Here is a 23,351-nt window from a genome sequence, read left to right as displayed (position 1 = left end):
CTCCGTCCTCCAGGACGTGCTGGAGCTGCTGGAGAAGCGGGTCAAGTCTCGCTTCTCACACCGTCAGATCCACCTGCTCAGCCGGCTCACGCTGCCGCAGTACCTGCAGCGCTTCCAGACGCAGCTCCGCCTCCGTCCCGAGGATGTCCCCGACCAGCACTTCACCCAGGAGTGGAATGCTGAGCTGGAGGTGAGAGAGGGAGGCAAGATGAAGTCTCAGTTGCCTTAAGTCACCACCATCTTCTTCTTCTTCATCGTAATCATCATCTTCATCTCCTCCTCTTGTAGGTTCTGTGTGAGGACAAGTCGGTCCAGGATGTCCTGCAGAAACACTTCAACTCCAGCACAGACTTCCGCTCCATGCAGGCTCTGCTGGTGAGAAGAACCTCCTGCTCCTCCTCCACCTCCATTCTTCTTCCCCTCCTCCTTGATGTTTCTTCTCCTCTTCCGCCCCCCTTCTTCTCATCCATTCTCTTCCTCCTTCTACTCCTCATCATCTATTCTTTCTCCTACTCCTCCAGATGTTGTGTCTCAGCCGTGTCTGTGTCTCCAAGCCCACCATCAGGGCTGCAGACGTGCTGGAGGCCAGCAGGATGTGTTTTGCAGATGCTAAAGCTAACATGCTACACGGTGAGGAGGGGAGACCACACCAGGGTGGAGGAAGGGGTGAAGATTCCAGTGCAGATGTTTGGACTCCTCCTCCTCTTCTTCTATGATGCAGGTCTGACCATCCTGGAGCTCTGCCTGGTCATCGCCATGAAGCACCTGAATGACGTCTACGAGGGGGAGCCCTTCAACCTGCAGATGGTCCACAACGGTTGGCCGGGGCCGTCTGGGGTCAAAGGTCAAGGTTCAAGGTTCGATCAAGGTTCATCTTCTTCTCCTTCTCCTGCAGAGTTCAAGAAGTTCCTGCAGCGCAAGTCCAGCTCCATGTACCACTTTGAGCCGCCCGTCATCATGAAGGTTTGAGTCACTTCGACAAACACGACTCCTAAACAAACCATCTGCTGCTTCTGATTGGTTGTCTCACCTCCTTGCCCCTCTCCCCTCCCCAGGCCTTCGAGCACCTGCAGCAGCTGGAGCTCATCCGGCCGCTCGACAGTGCCTCCTCCAGGACCCAGCGGGAGTACCAGCTCATGAGACTCATGCTGGACCAGAGTCAGATCATGGAGGCGCTGCAGAAATACCCACAATGCCCAACGGACCTCAAGCAGTGGGCCATGTCAGCACTGGCCTGAAGCTCCAGCAGCTTCTCTCAAGCATCTCCACCTGTTGGCTCTAGACTGTGAGAAGCAGAGTGACTGACAACCTAATCTATAATCATAAGAAAAATTAAAAAATATTACATTTTGGTATCTGGGGTTGTAATTTTCCATTGCATTCTGCCCATGACGTCATCTTCATGAAAAGGCCTCAAAGTGAGCCAGCAGCAGCAGCAGCAGCAGCAATTTCTTGCAAGTGCCAAGTTTGAAAACTTGCTGAATGCTGCTCTCCTGTGGCAACACTATGCAACTACACGCTCCAACCTGGTTTGACAGTGTCTTAACTTAGGTTAACTTTATCTGCAGGCAGAAAGTCTGATTAGTTAAAAAAATTATGTTGTCTAAACAAATTTCCAGACACATTGACACAAAACTGAACATTAAGGTCTGCTTGCTTTGCGTGAAGATGATGAGCCTGATAATACACCAGGGTATTTAAAAAAAATCAAAAATGAAAAATGAAATAAATCGAGGCAGTCGGGTCACAATCTAGAAACACATTTATTTACATAACGTGGATAACTTCAGCTGAAAAAACCCCCCCCAAAAACAACAACAAAAAAAACACCATCTGAGAGCCATGGTGCTGTGCGGGGCCTCTGGCCCGGGTCGGGCCGGCTCAGGGTTCCCCTGGTCGGTCGGTCTGTCTGTCCACCCGTCCTGCTGAACCTTGAACCATTTAGAAAAACCCAGATGACCTGCTTCCTTTCACATTTATTCTTCTCTCTTCTTTTTGTTTTTGGATCTATAACCAACATAAGAACAGTCACATTTAGCAGAAGGTTTTTTAACAACAACAAAAAAAAAGTTCAGATCGGTCTTCCAGCATGGAGGGGGGGGTGGGGGACCCCGACCCGACCCGATCCGTAATGGGAATCTTGGACTCGGAGCAACGTTGGGGGAGAGGGCGGGGGTCAAAAATGCTCGTAGTGTTTTGCTTGTAGTTTTCTTTTTTTTAATCCTCCCATAGAAATTGAGAGGCAGCCAGACTGGGACCTGCTGCCACTTCATTGGAGTTCAATGTTTCCTCTGGGAGGGGGAGAGGGAGGAGGAGGAGGGGGGGGGGGTAGGAAGGAGGTGATTGGTCGGTTCCATGAGGAACCTCGAAGTGCTCGTATGTCTGGGATTCTCCAATGTGGCTCGTTGCTTTAAGCTCACACCACAGCTCCATTTTATTTTGTAGTGAAGGGCAATCTTTGGGGGAGGGGTGGGGGCCAGAACCTGGGGGTGGGGGTGGGCAGAGCTCGGGGTGGCGGGGCCTTAGATCGTAAGGAAACACTGAAGTTCGACACGCACGTATAAAGATTCAGCTCAGAGTATATAGTCAATACAAGGTTTTCTCATATGTTCTCATGTCTGTACAGAGCCTAGACTGCTTAACATAGGGGGAGGGGGGAGTGGAGAGTGGAGTTGGGGGGGGGGGGGGGGGGTAACAAGACACAAACTTTTTTTTTCCTTTTTCTTCGACTTAAATATGCGCGGTGCCGTGGAGGCGCAGAGTGAGACAGAGCGCTGCAGTGCCGAGAGCTGCGGGCGCCACACCGGTGGTTTTTAGAGTTCAGTGATGCCCTGTGAACCCCTCGAGGTGGTTTGTGGGACTGCAGGGAAGCCTCTGTTTTATTTGAAGGGGGGAGGATTTAATATTAATATTTCTTTTGTTTTGTTTTTTTGTTTTTTAAAAAAAAGCAAATTGACAGCGAGAAGGCAGTCGTGCGATTGGCTGCCGGGGGGCTCAGAGGGGCGTCTTCCTCCTACGGCAACTGGGGGGGGTTGGGTTTGTGTGTCGGGGCGGGGGGAGTCACACTAGAGAAATTAAAAGTGGGACAGGGGGGACAGGGCAGCGGTGCCCCCTGGAGGACATTCACTCTCGGCCCAGAAGAAAAGAAGCTCGGAAGCAGTCCAGACGGTCGCTACTTTGTTTTTCGTCCTTTTTTTTTTCTTTTTTTCTTCATTTTTCTGTGTTTTGTTTTCTTTGTTATTCTCAATTCGTGAAAGAATTTGCCCTGAACTAAAACCCCTCCCTCCCCCCTCCCTCCCTCTCTCCCTCCAACAACCCGCAGCGACAACAACAATGACAACAGCAACGACAACAACTACAACCAGAAAAAAATCGTGCCGGGCTCCTCCTGCAAAACCGTGATGCCCCCCCCGCGGAAAAAAAAATCCTCAGGCCTTTAAAATTAAAAAATAAATACAACATATAGAAAAGATGCAAGGTCAGGGATTATTATTATTTCTTTTAAAAAAGAACAAAAAAACAAACAAATTGCTACAAGTTGTTTGTGTGTATTGAAGGTCAGTCCTGCAGGGCCTCCTACAGGGGAGCGCGGGGGGGGTGGTGGGGTGGGTGGGGGGTAGAAGAGGGAGGTTTGTGGGGGGAGGGGTGTTTGCGGCACTGGTTGCATATAACTGGCGACAACTTAGAAAAGCATAGTACGGCATCCCTGAATGGTGTCGGCAGCTTCTGGGGGGGGAGGGAGGGAGGGTGGGTGTGTGGGTGTGGGAGGGGTCGGGGGGCGGTCCATAGTGGCGCTGGGCTGCCCGAGGGCTCCGCCCACTTCCATACGCCATCACTTCCTGTCTGTCCCGCCCAGTTTTTGCTGTTTTGGCAGAAGGTTGTTTGAGTTTTTCGAAAAATACTGCGAGTGTTGCTGTACAGAGAACAAAGGTCAAAGGTCAGAGCAAAGGTCCCCAGTGGTCTTCTCTGATCTTTCTTACTTAGTGTTTTTTTTCTTCTTTCTTTTCTGTTCCTCTCAGGTTCTCTCTCTCTCCTGGTCCTGGTACTGATTCTGGTTTTGTTTTTTGTTTTTTTGTTTTTTTCAATCTGCGAACACCTTCAACACCCCAAAAAAGAAAAAATCCCTGCGAGGTGAGGTAGAGCTTATTGAAGGGCAGCTGGCACCGTCCCTGATGTTGATGGAGCCGAGGGGAAGGAGGTGGAGGAGCAGCGGTGGCGAGTAGGAAGTGGCGGTGGCGAGCAGGAAGTGGCGCTACAGAAGGTGAAAGTCGACCTGCTGCTGCTGCTGCTGCTGCTGATGATGATGAAGACGACAATGATGTTGATGGCTTCTACTTCCTGCAGCTCAGTGTTGAGGGTGAGGTGAGGGTCACTTCCTCTCCTCTCCTGGAGGTGGGGCACGATGGTGGTGGACCAACACTCTGAGATAAAAGTCCAGCTGGCCCCGCCCCCTACAGCAGCCCTGGTAGAAGTGATGTCCACCCTGCGCTGACAGCCCGCCGCTACACCGCTAGCATGAGGAGGCAGAGAGGGAGAGAGCAGCGTGTCCTGGTGTCCGAGTGAACCGCCCCCCCGAAGCCCCGAGAGAAAGAGAGAGCGAGAGAGCGAGAGAGACTGCAGGTCTGCCCCAGCAGATACATCCGTTTGGCCTGACATCGACGAGGGTGACAGCAGCCATGGATGGGGACACCGAGGTTCTGCCCCCTACCCGCCTAGCTACGCCTAACCCTAGCTCCGCCCCCTCTCCTCCTCCCCAAAACTGGTCCCCCCATAGCCGTCTCAGCCCTTCCGATCTCGGAAAACTGCAGTTAGCTTATCCCTGCTAGCTCTGGAACTCTTGAATTCCATCTTGAGGTGTTATAATATATACATATATTATGTGTATATGTGTACATACATATATATACATATATATACATATATGTATATAAAATTTGAATACATTGAAACAATCAAAACTAGTCATTGATCATCTAATCATTGATAACAGGGGCTCAATGTTGATTATTTCCTCCAGTTATGACTCTAGAGTTTGAACAAAAAGAAAAACTGACAAACTGGTTCTGATGGGCGTAGCTTCCGAGGTCGCAGCGCGGCATTGGCTCAGGAACCCCGATGAGGGGGGACTAGAGGGGGGGAGGTATTCCAGCAGGGGGAGACAAGTGAGGATGAAGAGGAGGGGGAGGCAGAGGAGTAGCAAAGATTCCTGAGGTGTGGAGAGAGAGAGAGAGAGAGAGAGTGAGAGAGAGAGAGAGAGAGAGAGAGAGAAAGAGAGAGAGAGAGAGCGAGAGAGAGCAATCTGATAATAAAAGCCCAGCCAGACAGAGAGAGAGAGAGAGAGAGAGAGAGAGAGAGAGAGAGAGAGCAGCTGGCTCAGACAGAGTGGGACCGCCTCCAACACTGCACTATAAATCTGAGTGGATGACCGACAGGTTATCAGTAAAAAAAAAACAAACAAAACAAAACAAAAACAAAAACACATAGAAACTGAATGAGAGGGCGCCCCCTAGAGTCTGAGTCTCCGCAACCCTGGAGAGAAAAACCTTTGTTTCCTCCACATAATGGCGGCGTGACTCCACCTTCTCCTCCCCCCTCCCCCATTGTACAAAGGACAGTCTGCTTTAAAAAAAAAAAAAAAAAGTTAAAAAAGAAAAAAAGAAAAAATAGAATCAGAAAGTTGTTGGTTGTTCAGTCGAGACCCGGAGCAGAGCTGAGAGGAGAGGCCAGGGGGAGGGTGGCACTCCTCAGTGTGGAGGAGTATGTTACCCATGAGCACCGGGGTGGCAGGGGGGCGTGAGGAGGGGGAGGGGGCCAGAGGGGGCGGGGTCTAGACTAGACTGTGTCTGTCTGAAGTGAGGTATACCTGGTTGAAGGAGGTTTATGGTTTACTTTTTTTTTCTACTTTTTTTTTAATGCTCGAGAATGGACCCCCCCTCCCCAAGCCCCGCCCCCTTTATATATATATATATATATATGTATATATATATATATATATATATATGTATATATATATGTGTGTATATATATATATATATATATATATATATACATACATATATTTATTTATATGTGTATGTGTGTGTGTGTATATTTTTGTGTGCGTGTGTGTGTGCGTGTTCTCTTTAACATGAGCTCGACGGCCGAGTGGTCACAAGGTCCTTGATACACTATGTACAGCAGCATGACACTGGAAACATTCACAAAGCTGTTTGCTTATTGGCCGAAAAAAGCAAAGTGTCACAGAGAGTCCGCCCACCAGAGGGAGCGACAGATCAATCCCAGGGCCTGGCCGGGCTGGGCCGAGCGAGTTCAGGGTCAAACTGCTCCTCGTCCCGAGCACCGCTGCCGCCACCGGCATACGATTAAAAAAAATTAAACAAAACAAAAAAAAAAACGTCTTCAGAACCTTGGACACGCCCATCGAAACGAGTTGGGTGGCGGCCGTTTCCTCAGCGCCGGCAGACAATTGGAAAAAAAAAGAAAATGTAAAAATCCAAAACCGGGAAAAAGGGGGAGAAAAAAACAAAACAAAACCACGAAACCAAAAGAACCGGCCAACCAGGGCCGGCGGCTTAGCTTGGCTCCTCCCCTCTAGAACATCTCATCCATAGCTTCCCGTGTCCCAGGTCAGGTGACGTGGCTGTGGGGGCGCAATCAGAGGCTGGACTCCTTGGGCTGCAGGTCCAAGTTGGTCACCAGCGTGACCACGGTGACGATCTCCTCGGGCCCCACGGCCGGCGCCTGCCGCTGCATCTGGCCAATGCGCTCCTCCACACAGCCGGCCGACAGCCGGGCCTCGGCCTCGTGGTCCCAGCAGTCCTCGATGGTCTCGCACAGCATGGCCAAGCCCTGCAGGGGTGGGGGGCACAGGGTGGTACATAGTTACTAGACTATATTACGTTGTACATACTGTATTATATATTAGATTTTAGATTATATGGTAGATTACATTTCAAAAATCTTTTTTTTTAATTTTTATATTGTTACGATGTTCATTATACTATGCTGCACTATTAAGTCATTATTATTATCATTATCATTATCATTATTGTTATGACTTATTACCATTACTGTTGATATTATTTGTATATATTAAAATGGTATAGTGTCATATTTTTGCATTCCATTGTTTGCAACTAACTATATTATATTAGTATTAAGACTTTAAACACAATTAGCCGTATTTTTTTAAATATATTTTTTACTTTGTATTTTTGTGAAACTTATATTTAACTTGCCACTTTTAAAAATATCTTTTTTAACCAGGCGAGCTCAACATTTTCATGATGGGCGCAAGCAGCCACTTATTCATGAAAACTTATTTAGTTAAGCAACTAATTTGATAATAATCCAACTCTTCATAGATGTATAGTATTTGTTTTATTTTCTTACTCTATAAATATTTTATTTCTTTTCAATTCATATAGTTTTTTCCTCTTCCCTTTGCACTGTATATGCTGCTATAATTATATTAATTTCACCAATGTGGGACAAATAAAGGCATTCTATTCTCTATCTCTGGTGATGGTGAAGGTGTGTGTGTGTGTGTGTGTGTGTGTGTGTGTGTGTGTGTGTGTGTGTGTGTGTGTGGGGTGATGACCTCACCGTGTGTTTCTGCCAGCAGTCTCGCAGGCAGGGCCGCAGCTTCTTGTGCACCACCACCTCCTGCATGTCCTCCAGGGACGGGTGCTGCCCCACCTCCTCCTCAAATGGCAGCATGTACTCGTCCACCGGGCCTGGGGGGGGACCCTCGGTTAGCACGCAGTGTCCAATCACAGCCCACCGACCTGCCAGACCACTCCCACTGCCTCCCCCCCCCACTCACCGTCGGCCGCCGTGCACCTGGCTGCCAGCTCCCACAGCACCAGGCCGAAGGCGTACATGTCGATGCGCAGGAAGGCGTCGCGCTGGAAGTTGATGGCGCCCTCGAGCACCTCCGGGGCCATGTAGCGCCGTGTCCCCACCTGCAAGTGGGCGCAGTGGGGAGACAGCCACAAACAGTCACAAACGGTCCGCTACACATTCAAGTCCATTTTGACTTGAAATGCTTATTTAGGTTTAATTATACTGTAACATACAGACACATAACAACCACTAATTACCAATCATGTGCACCTGGTGTCGAACACTCTGATTTGAGCCGTTACTGAGTGAGAATAAATAATGCGAGGGTGTCACAGTAACTTTTTGCCTCGGTTAGAATGTGTATTTTTTGCCAAACTGTTATTATAGAAGATCTTGGAAAGTTTTTTGTTTTAATGTTTTAAGGTTTAGATATCTTACTATTATCTCTCAGTATTGTTGAAATTGAAATTAAATATCCACATATTAAAAATGTCTCAAAAATAAAAAAGGCTTTCATAGGTCCTCCTAATTTTTTCACATGACTGTGCGCACACACACACACACACACACACACACACACACACACACACACACATATGTAGACTACCACATGTGATTTACCACTTAACAAATGAATAACATCAATCAATTGATTGAATGAAGACAACTAGCAAGTGAGGAACAATGCACCCTACCTGTCCGTGGGTGTCTCCAGCCGACTTGCCCGCCTCGAAGGGCAGAGCCAGGCCGAAGTCGGCCACGCAGGCCGTCAGGTTGTTCTTTAGCAGCACGTTCTTGCTCTTGATGTCCCTGAAAGACACGAAAGCAGGGGCGCCAGAGGGAGGCGTCAGTCTGGGACCAGTGGGAGGCAGAGAGAGAGAGAGAGAGAGAGAGAGAGAGAGAGAGAGAGAGAAAGAGAGTGACTCCACCCACCTGTGGGCAATGGAGGGCTTATGTCCGTCCTTGTGGCCCGGGATGTCCTCGTGCAGGTAGGCCAGGCCGCGGGCCGTCGTCTGGGCGATGTGGCACAGCTCGTTCCACGACACCACGTTGGCCTTCAGGTAGTCGGTCAGCGAGCCCTGAGGGGGCGAAGACAAGAGGTGGGGGGTGGGGGTTGTGGTGACCACAGGAACGATTCAGTGACTCACGTTGCCTCGAGGACGCACGCCAATCAGGATCAACAGAAGAATCGAATCATTTAAGTTGCAGGAAAAAACTAAAACTAAAAAATATATGAATAACCTGCATTAATGCATTTCAAACACAAACAGAAGGTAACTCAAACTGATTCAATCTTAAGAAGATGCAACATCAGAAGTTAAAGGACAAAATTAGAAAGAGGAAGCTGAGGAAAAAGAAACTTTGAACATCTCTGCAATCAAGTTGTGGAAAAAAATAAAAACAAAATAAGTACTAACAAACATGCAGCTGACTTTTAGCAGAAACCTTCTGTTTGGCTACCAGGAAACAAATACACATCTTTGTCCTTATGCAACATCTGTCTGTGTGACACAAGGTCACCCACTGCTTACAAAAGCAGAGGCGGGTGCAGTTTGGGGTAATGGCCACCAGAGGGCGACCAGCGCTGCATGTCGAGGTGTTTCCCGTCCAACTGATGAGGATTTTCCTTCCATCTTTTTTTTTTTGGTGAAGCGGAATTTCCTGGCTGAACTTCTGCCTCACCAAAGCGGCGGTGTTACCTTGTCGTGGTAGGTGGTGATGAGCCACAGCTCCAGGTCCAGGTTGTTGTTCCTCTTCTCCACGCCGATGAAGTGGAGGATGTTGTCGTGCTTCATGCCGTTCATGCTGTAGATCTCGTACTCGTTTTGCCAGGAGAGCTTGTCCTGGAAGAGGCGGCAGAGCGTGGGAAAGGTGAGAAGGGAGGATGACGAGGGGGGAAGAGATGGACGGAGGGAGACAGGAGAAGTGTGCTGGTACCTGGATGGGGAAGATCTTTACTGCCACGTACTCGCTCAGCAGCTGCGCCTTCCACACGCAGCCGAAGCGCCCCCTGGCCTTCACCTCGATGAGCTGCAGGGGCTTATGTCCCAGGACGGGGGAGGGGGGCGAGGGTCCGGGGTCCTGAGAAAGAGTGGGGGAGAGGAAGGGGGAGAAAAACGGGATTTGAACAATTAAGAGAAGAGAGTCTCAGACTTCCTGTCTAGCCTTATTAGACCCCTTTCACTTCATTCTAGCGCCGGGTGAACACGGGGGACGCTTTGATTGGACGGCTCAGACACTCTGTGATTGGACGGCTCAGACACTCTGTGATTGGACAGTCAACATCAAGCAGGGGTGTTTTTCACATTCCAGCAGATAAAAAAAACAAAAGAATAAAAACCCCTCCGGGTCTCTGCTACTTCGTCCTGTTTCAACCTCTGTGCTGCAGCCAGCGCCATGAATGGATGGATGAGAGAGAGAGCGAGCAGGCGAGCAAGGAGATGCTGATGATTGAGGGACACGAAGAAAGAAAGAGAGAGGGAGGGAGGGAGGGAGGGCTAGCGGCTGCAAGGTCAAACCTCATGCCTGCCTGATCCCCTCGGAACAAAACGCAGCAGCGAGCAGGAGGCCCGGCGCTCCAAATATAAAGTAGGTTAAACACAGCTGGTGATCGAGATTACAGCCGATCACTCTCGCATGCCAGCAGCAGCAGGAGGAGGAGGAGGAGGATGCCAGGACGGAGGTCACTTTTCCACGGCGAGGGAGTAAGCGGGGGTGCAAGGAGGAGGAGGGGGATAAAATAGAAAAGCTGTTGGTGGCTTTGATGTTTCCACTGGAACTGGAGGCTGTTTCTGCTTGTCCAGACCAGTGGAGGAGGTCAGAGTGACCTCAGTGCTGATCACTGTCTGGGAGTCCTGGTAGTGGTGTGGGGAGGGCCCGACTGATTGGACGGGCAGCGAAAGAGGGAGGGAGAGAGGGAGGGAGGGAGGTCTCAGCTTTCACTCCCGCTCGTCCCAGAGAGATTAGCCTCACTTAGTCACATTTATGGGACAGATTTAGAGCCTCTTCAAAGGCCCCCCTCTCACGCACGCATGCACGCACACGCACACACACACGCACACACACTACGTGTGACACAGAGTGAAAGATGGAACAAGTGTAGATGTTTGGGAAGAAGAAGAAGATCTAGGAAGTTTGTCCTACTGGCTACAACGGCTCACAGTGTCAGTCAGCCAATCAGAAGGCTGCTGCTGGAGGAGGATGAGGAGGAGGAAACGGCATCTGCCAGGAGACCACCACCACCACCACCACCACCACAATGATGATGAAGATGATGTTGATCTTTTCCATACTGCTCAACTACTTCTTCATCCACACTGGACTTGACAGCTGTGATACAAAGATGAAGAAGAGAGAAAGAACTACAGTAGTTCTACTAGCAGCGTGGCTCCAGTCAGTCTGATGTGGCTGCCCCCCCCCCCCCCCGCCCGCCCGCCGTGATTCACCTGACCCCCCTTGCCCAGCGGCTTCAGACAGGGGGAGCATTACGCCCAGTCAGCAGGCAGCAGGAAGCTGCAAACACACAATCTGCTGCTTCACCAGGCTGGAGCTCCTCCCACTGCCTCGTCAGGTTACACCCTGGGGCCTGATCCCTCAGGTCACATGGCCTGTGCTCGGGCCGACATCAGTGCTAGCGTGACAGCGTGAATTGAGTAGCTTTTTTTCCTGCTCAATGTGAGAGTCTTCAGTCAGGAGCTCTGTGATGTTCCTGTAGACGGCTGAAGGAACTAGAACGTTGCTGGAAGTGGCTGACATCGGGTCTGGACTAGTGATGCACGATATGAACATTTTCAACCGATGCTGTTAACTGATGTTTCCTGCTTCTCACGGCCGATACTGATACAATAACCAATGAGTTCACCATTTGTGCAGGATGCAGCGATGGAAAACTGTTATTTTAGTTGCTCTGGTCTATCTATAACAGCAAACAAAAGTTTGTTGCTCTTCAAATATTTCATGATATTTTTTTCATGTCAACACAGAAATATGGCAGAGCAAAAAAACTTGATTTCAAGAAAAAAGTGCTACCCTTGAATTGTTTAACCGAACAATGGCTTATCTGTAAAGGTATTTGTGGAGGTAAGTCAAGTATATTTAAAATATAAAATGATATGCATTGACATATGTCAACCTCAATTACAAAATTGTTATCAAAAAATAAAACAAAGTGCATTAGTGCATAAAGTGAATTATCAACCAGAGGTTTACAGAATTATTAATGCTTTGACTGCATCAGGCCGGCTTGGACGAGTGTAGCGTTAGTAGCAGTAGTAGGACAGTGTTCCTCGATGTGAGGGGCGGTCACGTAGCAGTATAGAAGCAAGCCAGCAGATGGCAGTGTACCTACGTTCGCTGTTGTCACCGGTACCGGTGCCGGCCCAATTCACAACTCGGCCGGACCAATTGTGCGTCGGCCCACCGGGAACTGCCGGGTACGCCTGATGGCCCGTCCACCCCTGATTACAGTGTTCATTCAAACGCCTGCTGAATGGGGACATTGACCACCCGTGTTGTTGTTTTAGTTTTAGCACCGTTAGCGGCTAAGGCGGCTGCCTCGTATTCTTTCAATATCGCTTCGCCACGATGACGACTTTTCAGGTGAGCTATAAGATTCGTTGTGTTAAAACTTGACATCTTCTTTGTTATTAGTCAGGCAGTGACGGTGCCAGGCTTGGGTCCTGCTAATGAGGTGCGATTGTTGACGTGACCAGCACGACCCTGTTTTGTCGCTACTCAGCCTGCAAACCTTTCCTGTTTTATTAATTTACGTCTCATTAATTTATCAGATCTTTTTATCGGGAAAAAATGTACAAGTCGGACCAATAAAAATGACGTCATTTCCCCCAAAATCGGTCGACATTTTATCGGTCCAATAAATATCGTGCATCCCTATTCAGGACGCTTCCAAGAACCATGAGAAATATTTTACAGGTCTATGAGGTAAGAGGAGCCACTCAGGAAGGTTTCAATCGATCAATCAATTACCTAAACTGTTGCTGCTGGAGCTCCTCAAGACTCCTGTGTAAATCTCACCGGACGAGATTTTACAAAAATGAAGGGTTGTGCGTTTCACATCATTTAATGGAAACGCAAATGGCAATTGTACTTTGTCAAAATTTTAGAAATACAGCTTATATTTTGAGGAAAACTGTAATGGAAATGCAGCTATTGACACCCGTAGGCAGCACAAAATTCCCAGTCCAGTGTGAGGAGCTCCCAGCTGGGGAAGGTCTGTGGAGCCCGCAGGCTCCCCCTCTACTCGAGTCATTCACGCTCTCCGACTGGAGGGGAAGCAGTGGCTCTGCTTCTCAGGCAAGAGCTCTTTAAGATGGAGAGATGCTGGAGGATGTCGAGGACACACACACACACACACACACACACACACACACACACACACACACACACACACACACACACACACACACACACACACACACACACACACACACACACACACAATCCCAGAAAGTGGGTCATATCTCTTACTCACTCACACACACGTTGCGTGTGTACGTACATTACATAAACACACAGGTGGACGTCCACACAACAGAAGAAGAGGAGGAGGAAGAGGAGGAGGGGGCGGGGCTGCATTCGAAGCCACTTCCTGTGGCCACTAATCCCACCATGCACCACCTCACAGCAGGAAGCACAGAAGAAGAAAACGATGCATCCATGCAACAGAAACCAGGCAGAGTATCAAGCTGAAAAATGCAAAAAAAAAAAAAAAAAAATGAAAATGAATATTAATAATATTAATGTTACTGGTGATAATAATAATAATAAATGAAAAGATGTGCAACCAACCAACCGAGCGAATGAACGAGCGACCAACAGGACGCCACTGAGAAAGCAAAGAGATGAAGAAAGGTGGGAGGGAGGGGTGAGGCCAAGCTCTTGGTGGAAGGGTGTGGAGGGGGGAGGGGTGTGGGGGTGGGCAAACCAACGGTGCGTCAACGTCAATTGAACTGCTCTTACCTCCACCATAATGTGAAAGGCGTGCTTGTCGGGACAGGAACACAGGAAGCAAACACACAAGTTACTTTTTTTTCCTTTTTCTTTTTCTCTGCACAGTTTGGCGAGGCAGGAGGTCAAGAGGCTTGGTGACCTTTGACCCCAGAGGGGTGGGGAGTCCAATCAGAGCAGGGCTTATAATTACTATTATTGTTGTTAGCGTAGCTGCGGCACAGAGAAGAATTTTGTCGGCTCTTCCTATCATTGTGAAGCAGAATTCACCAAGCGTTGGATTGTTCACCCACTAATAGGGAAGGCGAGCTGGGTTTAGACCGTCGTGAGACAGGTTAGTTTTACCCTACTGATGATGTGTTGTTGCAATAGTAATCCTGCTGCTCTATCTTTTTTCATAGATTATGTGTGAAAGCAAACAGGAAGTGGCGGCTGCACGATGCTCAGAAGTAGCCGAACACACCGAGAGGGTCAGACTGGGGTGAGTGGAGCTTCTCACCACAGACACAAAAGGATAAATGGTGGATTAAAATTAAAAAAGAAAAAAAAAAAAGGAAAGACGAGCAGATATGAGCCAGATTAGAGCCAGATTTAAAAAAAACAAACAAATAAAAAACAACTTTCCTCTAGCGACCAGGAAGTCTGATGAGCAGCAGCGGCGGTGGTGTGGATGATGGATGGAATGAAGGTGGAGGACAGAGGACTGAAGCTACAGACTGACACTGAACCAATCAGAACCAGGAGAGACATCCAGCTCCATCAGAATGACTGGGGAAACTTCTTCTTCTACTGCTGCTGCTGCTGGACCGGACCAGGCTGCAGTCTCTGCTGTAGCCACCCGGTTATCATCTGCTCCACATGCTTTTAATTACCAGGCCTGATTAAATGAGCACAGAGTGACTGGGAGCTGAAGCAGGAGCGGAAGGAGAGAAGATCAGCAGAGCAGAGTAGAGCAGACAGAGGTGTGAAAGATCTTCTTCTCTTTCACTCTTGCTCTTGTTGGTGACAGGTTCCACGAGGAGGACCACAGTGAGATGGATCTTCTGAGCAGAAGAAACAAACTAACAATAACTGGACGTTCTTCCATCTTCTGCCACACAGGAGAATGTGTGCAATGCCCACTTTCTCCACCAGGACTCAGGTTTTCATTCGCTTCATTTTCTCTCCGTCTATAACTTTACCATTTGCTCTTCACCATCGTCAATCAGCCACCAAAGAAGAAGAAGAAGAAGAAGAAGAAGAAGAAGAAGAAGAAGAAGAAGAAGAAGAAGAAGAAGAAGGACTAGTTCTATTGATCTGTTTGATGAGGCAACAGATCTACTTCCTGATTGGCTGTCTGAACAGCAGAGCAAAAAAAAAAAAGGAGAATGTCTCTGCACTGCCTCCGCCCACCATCGGGGGGTGCTGCCACCGGCTCCTCTGTGCGTCTTGGACTGTGTTTGCCTATATAAATAAAGCCTCATCAATAATGCAGCGCCTCCTCTGCACCACGCCGATGCAGGATATATTTGCCCACTGAAGTCGGCTTCCAAAACAACATAAATGAATAAAGAATTTTTTATTTTACTTTAGATTTAAAGGGGAAGAACATTTCACACACACACACACACACACACACACACACACACACACACACACACACACACACACACACACACACACACACACACACACACACACACACACACACACACACACAGAATAGAGAGGTGATGTAATTAGCCCAGTTCACCAATCACAGGCTGTGGGAACCAGGCCCACTATTTCAACATCATTAAAATTCTCTGCTTCTCAGTTTTTATATTAGTTGTCTCATTAAAACAGTGAGTGAACCAAGTGATGCGATACATTATTCATCAAGGGTTAGAGCAATATCAATATCTTTCCTTTACTATTAACCATTTATCCTCTATTTCGACTCTGGTGGGTGGGGGATTGTCAAATATTTTCCCCATAATTTATTAATGATTTGCATTTTTTCCTCAAAACTTTGATGTACTTCTTTGAAAACATAATATTTTATTATGAGACCCAATACTGGTCAGAGAGGACGTCACCTGAGAGCTCGCAGTACTTGCTTTTTAGGGGCGACTGTGGCTCAGGTAGAGCGGGTTGTCCAATCACCGAAAGGTTGGCGGTTCAAATCCAGCTCCATCTTAGTCCGTCGTTGTGTCCTTGGGCAAGACACTTAACCCTAAATTGCTCCCAATGGGGCTGGGCAGCGCCTTGCATGGCAGCCACCCATTGGTGTGTGAACGTGTGTGTGAATGGGTGAATGAAAGCGCTTTGGGGTACCGTAAAGGTGCCGGATAAGCGTTATATAAATGCAGTGCATTTACCATTTTGACCAGCAGAGGGAGCGTGCTGGTATTAACAAAACTCTAATCTATGCTTCCGATTAGCAACCCCTTGCTAACGCGGCAAGACATTGTGGGAGCTGCGCGAAAGAGAAGAACGCGAGTTGTCGTCGTGGGCTCCTGAGGTGCAGGAGGCGGCAGAGGGATGCTACTGTTGCACTGAGTGTGTGCACAGTTTGGAGGTGACATGTTGTACTGAAGACAGAATGTCTGGGGATCTCTGCAGACGGATGACCACCAGGGGACGTGAGAAAACACACACACACACACACACACACACACACACACACACACACACACACACACACACACACACACACACACACACACACACACACACACACACACACACACACACACACACACACACACACACACCAAGAGGGCTGAACTCACATGTGTGGGGACGAGGGCAGGGTAGGCCAGCTTGTGGTGGCGCCACATCCAGAAGGAGAAGAGGACCACGGCCACCAGGCCCACGATGGGCACCAGCGAGTAGAGCAGCGTGCTGAAAAGCTGGGGCTTCTGGGAAAACGGGTTGGAGGTGGCTGCAGGATGGGTGGGGGGGAGGGGGGAGAAGAATAACAGAGTGAGGAGGCGGAGTCTGATTGGCCTGACATTGTGCTGCATCATCTCTAAACTCTGCTTGCAGCTTACTGCACACGCACACACAGAGTGGCAACAGGATTAACAAATCCATCCCGTGACATAACGTAATCTGCCTGCTAAAAATAACAGCAGCTCTGAACTGTGTGCGACCCCTGTGGCCGGCAGGATGAAGAGGAGGAGGAGCCTCGTCCCATTGGCTCCGCCCACCACAAGGGAGAGAGGATGGCTGTGTGTGTGCGTGTGCACGTACTGTAGGTAGTGGACTGGTCAACCACTTCAGGTCCGTCGGGGGCGTACAGGAACTTCTCGTTGCACATGTTGCCCTCGCAGCAGCAGAAGAAGACGTCGGGACTCTCCTTCCTCTCCACACACTCATTACTGTAGACAACAGGGGGGTGAGTGAGGGGGCGGAGTCAAGATGTGTCTGATGTAAACAGCCCCGTGAATGCATTTTTCCAGAGGATTTGGAGATAAAAACACATTTTTTGGTAGCGGCAGCAACAAAATCTACCAACCATGCATGCACGTGTGCGCACACACACACACACACACACACACACACACACACACACACACACACACACACACACACACACACACACACACAGTCATCAGATAAAAGCCACAGGAAGCAGAAGACGCCGCCCTCCACTTGCTCTGGCCTCTCCAGGGAGGTGCGGTGGCGCCGTCTGAGCCGAGGTGCCCAGACCACGCAGACAGACAGACACACGGGTAAAAAGACTGACACAGAGAGAAAAATAGAGAAAAACAGAGGGACAGGCAGAGAGACAGAGAGAGAGACAGATAGACAAACAGAGAGACAGACAGGCAGAGAGATACAGACAGAGACAGACAGAGACAGAGAGACAAGCAGAGAGAGAAACAGACAGAGACAGACATAGACAGAGAGACAGGCAGAGAGACACAGAGAGAGAAACAGACAGAGACAGACAGGCAGAGAGACACAGAGAGAGAAACAGACAGAGACAGACAGAGAGACAGGCAGAGAGACACAGAGAGAGAAACAGACAGAGACAGGCAGAGAGAGACAGAGAGAGAAACAGACAGAGACAGGCAGAGAGACAGACAGGCAGAGAGACACAGAGAGAGAAACAGACAGAGACAGACAGACAGGCAGAGACAGAGAGAGAAACAGACAGACAGACAGACAGACAGGCAGGCAGACAGACAGGCAGAGAGACACAGAGAGAGAAACAGACAGAGACAGGCAGAGAGACAGACAGGCAGAGACACACAGAGAGAGAAACAGACAGGCAGGCAGGCAGGCAGGCAGACAGGCATGCAGGCAGGCAGACAGACAGACAGGCAGGCAGCCTACAACAGCTTTATCGCTCAGGAATCACAGGGGGAAAAATCACATGGAGAGAAGTTCTGCCAGGATGAAAAATCAAGTAACAGGAAAACCCTGAGCAGAACGTTCAGACCAGGAGGTGGAGGGTGGGGGTGGGGGGTGATGGGGCGGTGCAGACAGCTGTCTGCAGGCTGCTAATGATCCAGAAAGTACGCCGGGTCCTCTTCCCCGCCATCCCATAACAATCCACCCGCCGCTGACTTCCACACACATCTCAGCAGGCCCCCATCAGCCTCTCACTACTGCCACCTGGAGGCCGCAAACAAACAAACAAACAGACAGACAGACGGACCTGTCGTAGCAGTTGACGTCGTCCAGCCAGCAGCCCTGCTTGACTACCTCCACAGCGCCCGACACGTTCTTCCAGGTGGCGAAGCAGTGGCGCCGCTTGTCCTTGTCGCCGTAGCAGGGCTCAATGCCGCTGCGGTTGGTGCGCTCCTTCTCCCAGCTCGAGTTGTAGTAGGCGCACTCCTGCGTCTCCGAGCGGCCCAGGATGGCGCCTGCAGCAGAGAGAGAGGGATGGAAACCAAGTTAGACGATGAAGACGAATATAAAGTTGGTCAGTGGGGTAGCGATTCACTTCTTGATCTCTTTCTTCAGATCCCAATTAGCGTCGACAGCTGTGGTCATGGTTATTGTGACCAACATTACCACGATTATCATTATTATCACGGTATTGTTGATATGTGCTCAAAATGCTCAAAATAAAAAAATAAAAGACTTATGCCCCCCCCTTTTTTTTCTTCTTTTTTTTTTTTTTTTTTACACAGAACCCTGTTTTGGTTTGGAGTTCAGGTAAACATGGAGTCAGGTAAGGCAACTTTAAGGACGACTGGTTGGGGTTAGGGATAAAGGTTGGGTGCAGATTAAGGTAAGGGGAACACATACAGTATCAACGGGTGAACAGATTTCGACATAACACCGGCATCCGGAGCTAAGACGGAGTCTATAACTTTAGCAGCGGAGCTAGCGTTGTGCCGGAGCAGAAACGGACCGAACATACTGTACATCTCTAATATAATTATTGTGTCTGCCTCACTTCTGAAGCAGCGTCGGCAATAAATAAGTAGCAGCGACCGCACTGAAACACGCATGCTGTTTGGGCTGCTGCTTGTGCCGTGTGCGACTTGCTAATCGCTCCAATAATATACTGTTTTTTACAGTAGTAACGTTAGGAAACACTAAAAACTTCCGGTTACTTTATCGACACCAGTTTCTCCTCAGTGTCCTTGTAATAGCCAAAATAGTCTTACCCGTGCCTTCCGCCCCGCTTACAACCAAAGATTGTACGCTGTGCATGCGCCCCTGTGTCTGAGGGACCGCTGCAGCTATTCTGAGCAGTGAGCCGTAGGTTTTCAAACCGCGGTCATCGAACAATTTTAATGATAATTCAAATTTGAAACGGTATAACTCACCGTCTGACTTTTTACCGAGGCTTCTCGTTTTACCAGTAATCGCTACATCCCTATATACACATTACTTCTATTATTTCAGTACAAGCATCATTAACCTGTACTGACGACCAGAGAAGGACATCCATACCATCTGCACGCCTCCGGTCCCCCCTCTCTCCATATACAGTTATGGCTGGGCGATAAATCCATTTTTTATCGATTAATTCAAGTTTTTAGTTCAGGTCAATTTTTTGTAATTACAAATCAAGGTTTTTTTGAAATGCGCCACCAACGCTCTCACTTGCGTTCACGTAGTTCAGAGTGGGCTCTGACGTCACCACCGCGACAAAACAGCATCCCGGCGCAAAGACAGGAGTTTGTTCCGAAGAGAGGCTACGTGTCTTCGGCTGCATGGAATTGGTTGGGGTTTGTGGAGTCAGACACAGAACAAACAACACCCCGCTGCAAAATGTGTTTGAAAGTCATTGCGACCAAAGGTAGTGATACTACCTAACTTATTGCAGCACCTCAAACGGAGGCATGCTGCCAAGTGGGGAAAGTGTTGCTCCCGACCCCAGTAGTCCAAGCGCCACCACCAAAGAAACAACCTACTGTCTTGGAAACATTTACAAACCGTACACCGCAATTTAAGAAAGGGGCCAGGTGGAAAGCAATCACAGATGTAGGGCTGGACAATATAGAAAAAAAGCATATCGATATAAAAAAAATCATATTGATCTATATCGATAATTATCAAACAAAATATATATATTTTAATTGCAGTGCTGGATGTTTTATGCTATTACTTCATGACCGACGTTTAATAAAGAACACACGAACACTGAATTCTAATTCAAACTTTTATTTAACCACCTTTTTTAAACACAACTGAATTTTTTATTATTATTATTATTATTATTATTATTATTATTATTATTATTATTATTATTATTATATTTGTTTTTTAAGAGGCTGAGATGGGGCTCGAACGTGCGACTCGACCAGAAGTCCGACGTAGTGGCGTAGAAAGAAACGGATAACAGCTCGTTTTGCACCGATTCCCTGCACTCGTACAGACGAGGAAGAGCTGTGTCGGGAACTTCATATCGCGGGTCAAGAGTGGCGAGAAGCTGTTTGAAGCCAAGCTTTTCAACGGTGGTTATTGGCAGCATGTCCCTCGCTATGAAGCATGTTACTGCATGGATGATGTCCTTATGCCGCTCGGACGCTTTGTCGTATTTACTGCAAGAAGTCCAGTTTGGTGGCGCTGGCAGCGGATTCCTCCTCCGACGTGGAGCCGCGGCGCGGGCGACACAGCTCGTATTCCTGCGGATGCGTCTGGTTTAGGTGGTAAAACAACGACCGCAGTTTGATTTTAGTCGGACTTGAAAAAGCCAAAATATTGCCGTGCTAGTGAGCTACTGAAACCGTTCTTCAGGACGATTTCCTCCGCCTCTCCTTGCTGCGGCGTCTTTCTACAGGTGCTCTCTGCTGTGGTTTGAGAGGGGCGGGGCTTGGTGACGGAGCGTACCTGGGTCTGTGTTTGCGATTGGTTGGAGGAAGAAATGACCGTAATATTAAGCTACATGATTGGCTATGATGAAAGAGGAAGTGAAACTTTTTCTATGGAACTTTTTATCGACCCCTTTTTTTCCTATCGCAGCACACGTCTATCCATCGATATATATCCTTATCCAATTATCGTCCAGCCCTACTCCTCGTCGATGTTCCCTGTCGGAGCGGACATCCACGCCAACTCCTTCGACACGGAACTTCCGTGTCAGGTCCATTTGGCCGTGAACACAAGCAGCTACTATTGATGGGGTACAAATATATTTATATGTATATACATTTTTTGAAAACAGCTTTTTCAAAACATGTTTTTTTGTCTTTTTGGGAGAGGCAGGCGAACCGGGAATGCCCTCGACGTCGCGAGTGTGTTCAACCATATTCACGAAAACGACGAGCGGCAAACGGCGAAGCGCTCGGAACAAACCGAGTTGCTCCTGCGTGAGGCGCGGTAAGCTAGGGAATCCGAGGAGTCTTGAGACGAGAGGAAATACGGATTGGTCGAGAGGACGTGGCTCTTCGCTGCGAGGAAGCCTCGAACACCGCGGCATAAAGTGGTCCTTGGCTCGCTAGGGCAGCTGTTTCAAATAAGGAGGCGTGTTTACTGTCTGTTTGTTTTTAAATAGATGCTATTTCCCGTTGTATCTGTCTCGTGTTTACTTTTGGTGAAGATATAAAGGTTGAACTACACATTTACTCTCCCAGAAAACGAAACCAGAAATTATAAATGTTGCCTGCATAAAATGATCAACTGTGACTTCAGCGAGGAAAACTGTTCTTTCTTGAACAGAAAAGCAACCACAGACCAAGCAGCAGGTATGAAACAACTTCTACTGTGTCCATCGCTGCGCTGTCGTGTATCGCACAGAAATGATGCCGTCGAACACATTGTCCCGCTTTACCGCGTCGACTCCGCCCACGGTCTCGTGGACCCGGGGCTGTGGGGACACAATCGAACGGTGGCGAGGTGAGGCAATGAGAACACGCCCCAAGCACTACCACCAAAAAAAACAACCTACTGTCTTGGAAACATTTACAAACTGTACACCGTAATATAAGAAAGGGGCCAGGTGGAAAGCAATCACAGATGCAGTCGCAGTTTATATTGCAAGAGATACGGTGCCCATTAGAGTTGCCAACCGTCCCTTAAAATACAGAATCGTCCCGTACTTCATGATGAAATGCTGCGTCTCGTTTTCAATCGATGTGGAACGGGTTTGTCCCGTGTTTCTGAGTTGTCTTGAACGCAACTTTGTTTTCGACATAGATTCACGTTCGTTTCCATAGAGTTTGCATTGAAAACCGTAATCGACAGAGCTGCAGGCACAACAACTGCGCACTGGCTGCGCAGCGTGCACAGACTAGGCTATGAACCAGGATCGCTTGTTTTTTCAGCTATATTGATTAATTCCTTTGTAAAAGCCATCCATCCAGCACTTTAGTGACTGTTGTGTAAAAATATGTTCAATTAAAAGACTTCCATGCAGTCTCAGCCTTCAGCTTATTTCTAATGTCTATTGGGAACAAAGCAGTTCAAACTATGTGAACCACATACTTTTTTGAAACCCTATTTTAAGTTATGATTCACCACTAGAGCCTGTGATAGTCATGGCCCCGAGCACTGATTTTGAGTAGGGTGGAAATAAATTGATTTAAATGGTAAATCAGATTTTTAGTGAAAAAACTTGGGGATTGTTTTTTTTCTTTGCCATATCACACACCCCTACAACCAGTCAAAGGTTTTGACACACCCTTTGAATTTAATGTCTTTAGTTTTCATTCTCATGACTCCTGACATAGGCATCAAAACAATGTATAAACACACAAGGAATTATATAGGAAACAAAAGCGTAAAATAACTGAAACAAGTTTTAAATTTAAATTCTTCAAAGTAGCCATTTATTTACAGTTACTTAACATGCTTTTTTGGCTGCATAATTACATATAACTTGCTCATATATTTGATGTCTTCAGTATCTATCTGCAGTGTAGAAAGCTATAAAGACAAAAAAATAATTGCATGAGAAGCTGTGTCCAAAACAGCTGGCAGCTCATGCAGGTTCCTGCCAGTGTTGCCAGTTCCCCCCTCAGGTCACAGAGTCACTCTTCCTCTTCACACACACACACACACACACACACACACACACACACACACACACACACACACACACACACACACACACACACACACACACACACACACACTGACTGATTTACATGCAGAGCACACGCCCACCT

At 48.1% G+C, this 23,351-nt stretch overlaps 2 protein-coding genes across 4 annotated transcripts in view; one reads left to right on the top strand and one right to left on the bottom strand.

The window, feature by feature from the left end:
• The window catches only part of orc4 (origin recognition complex, subunit 4), a 3,782-nt gene extending 2,431 nt beyond the window's left edge, over positions 1 to 1,351 (top strand). For both annotated transcript variants that reach the window (XM_076041343.1, XM_076041346.1), the window contains exons 9-14: positions 14 to 190; positions 289 to 375; positions 522 to 630; positions 722 to 817; positions 896 to 963; positions 1,056 to 1,351. In XM_076041343.1, coding sequence (XP_075897458.1) covers positions 14 to 190; positions 289 to 375; positions 522 to 630; positions 722 to 817; positions 896 to 963; positions 1,056 to 1,238 — 720 coding nt within the window. In that variant the 3' untranslated portion in view covers positions 1,239 to 1,351. The remainder of the gene's footprint in view (positions 1 to 13; positions 191 to 288; positions 376 to 521; positions 631 to 721; positions 818 to 895; positions 964 to 1,055) is intronic.
• Positions 1,352 to 6,044: 4,693 nt separating this feature from the next.
• The window catches only part of LOC142898385 (activin receptor type-2A-like), a 112,352-nt gene continuing 95,045 nt past the window's right edge, over positions 6,045 to 23,351 (bottom strand). For both annotated transcript variants that reach the window (XM_076041336.1, XM_076041328.1), the window contains 10 exons: positions 18,443 to 18,650; positions 17,029 to 17,156; positions 16,566 to 16,717; positions 9,784 to 9,927; positions 9,546 to 9,689; positions 8,779 to 8,924; positions 8,541 to 8,655; positions 7,826 to 7,964; positions 7,606 to 7,736; positions 6,045 to 6,849 (listed from right to left, as the gene is read on the bottom strand). In XM_076041336.1, coding sequence (XP_075897451.1) covers positions 6,655 to 6,849; positions 7,606 to 7,736; positions 7,826 to 7,964; positions 8,541 to 8,655; positions 8,779 to 8,924; positions 9,546 to 9,689; positions 9,784 to 9,927; positions 16,566 to 16,717; positions 17,029 to 17,156; positions 18,443 to 18,650 — 1,502 coding nt within the window. In that variant the 3' untranslated portion in view covers positions 6,045 to 6,654. The remainder of the gene's footprint in view (positions 6,850 to 7,605; positions 7,737 to 7,825; positions 7,965 to 8,540; positions 8,656 to 8,778; positions 8,925 to 9,545; positions 9,690 to 9,783; positions 9,928 to 16,565; positions 16,718 to 17,028; positions 17,157 to 18,442; positions 18,651 to 23,351) is intronic.

This window comes from Nelusetta ayraudi, unplaced genomic scaffold, assembly GCF_046127955.1.
Source record: "Nelusetta ayraudi isolate G7.1 ecotype Tasmania unplaced genomic scaffold, CSIRO-AGI_Nayr_v1 ptg000004l, whole genome shotgun sequence".
Classification (NCBI taxonomy): Eukaryota; Metazoa; Chordata; class Actinopteri; order Tetraodontiformes; family Monacanthidae; genus Nelusetta; species Nelusetta ayraudi.
The sequence above is the reverse complement of the archived record's forward strand: the minus strand, read 5'-3'. Positions and strand labels throughout refer to the sequence as shown.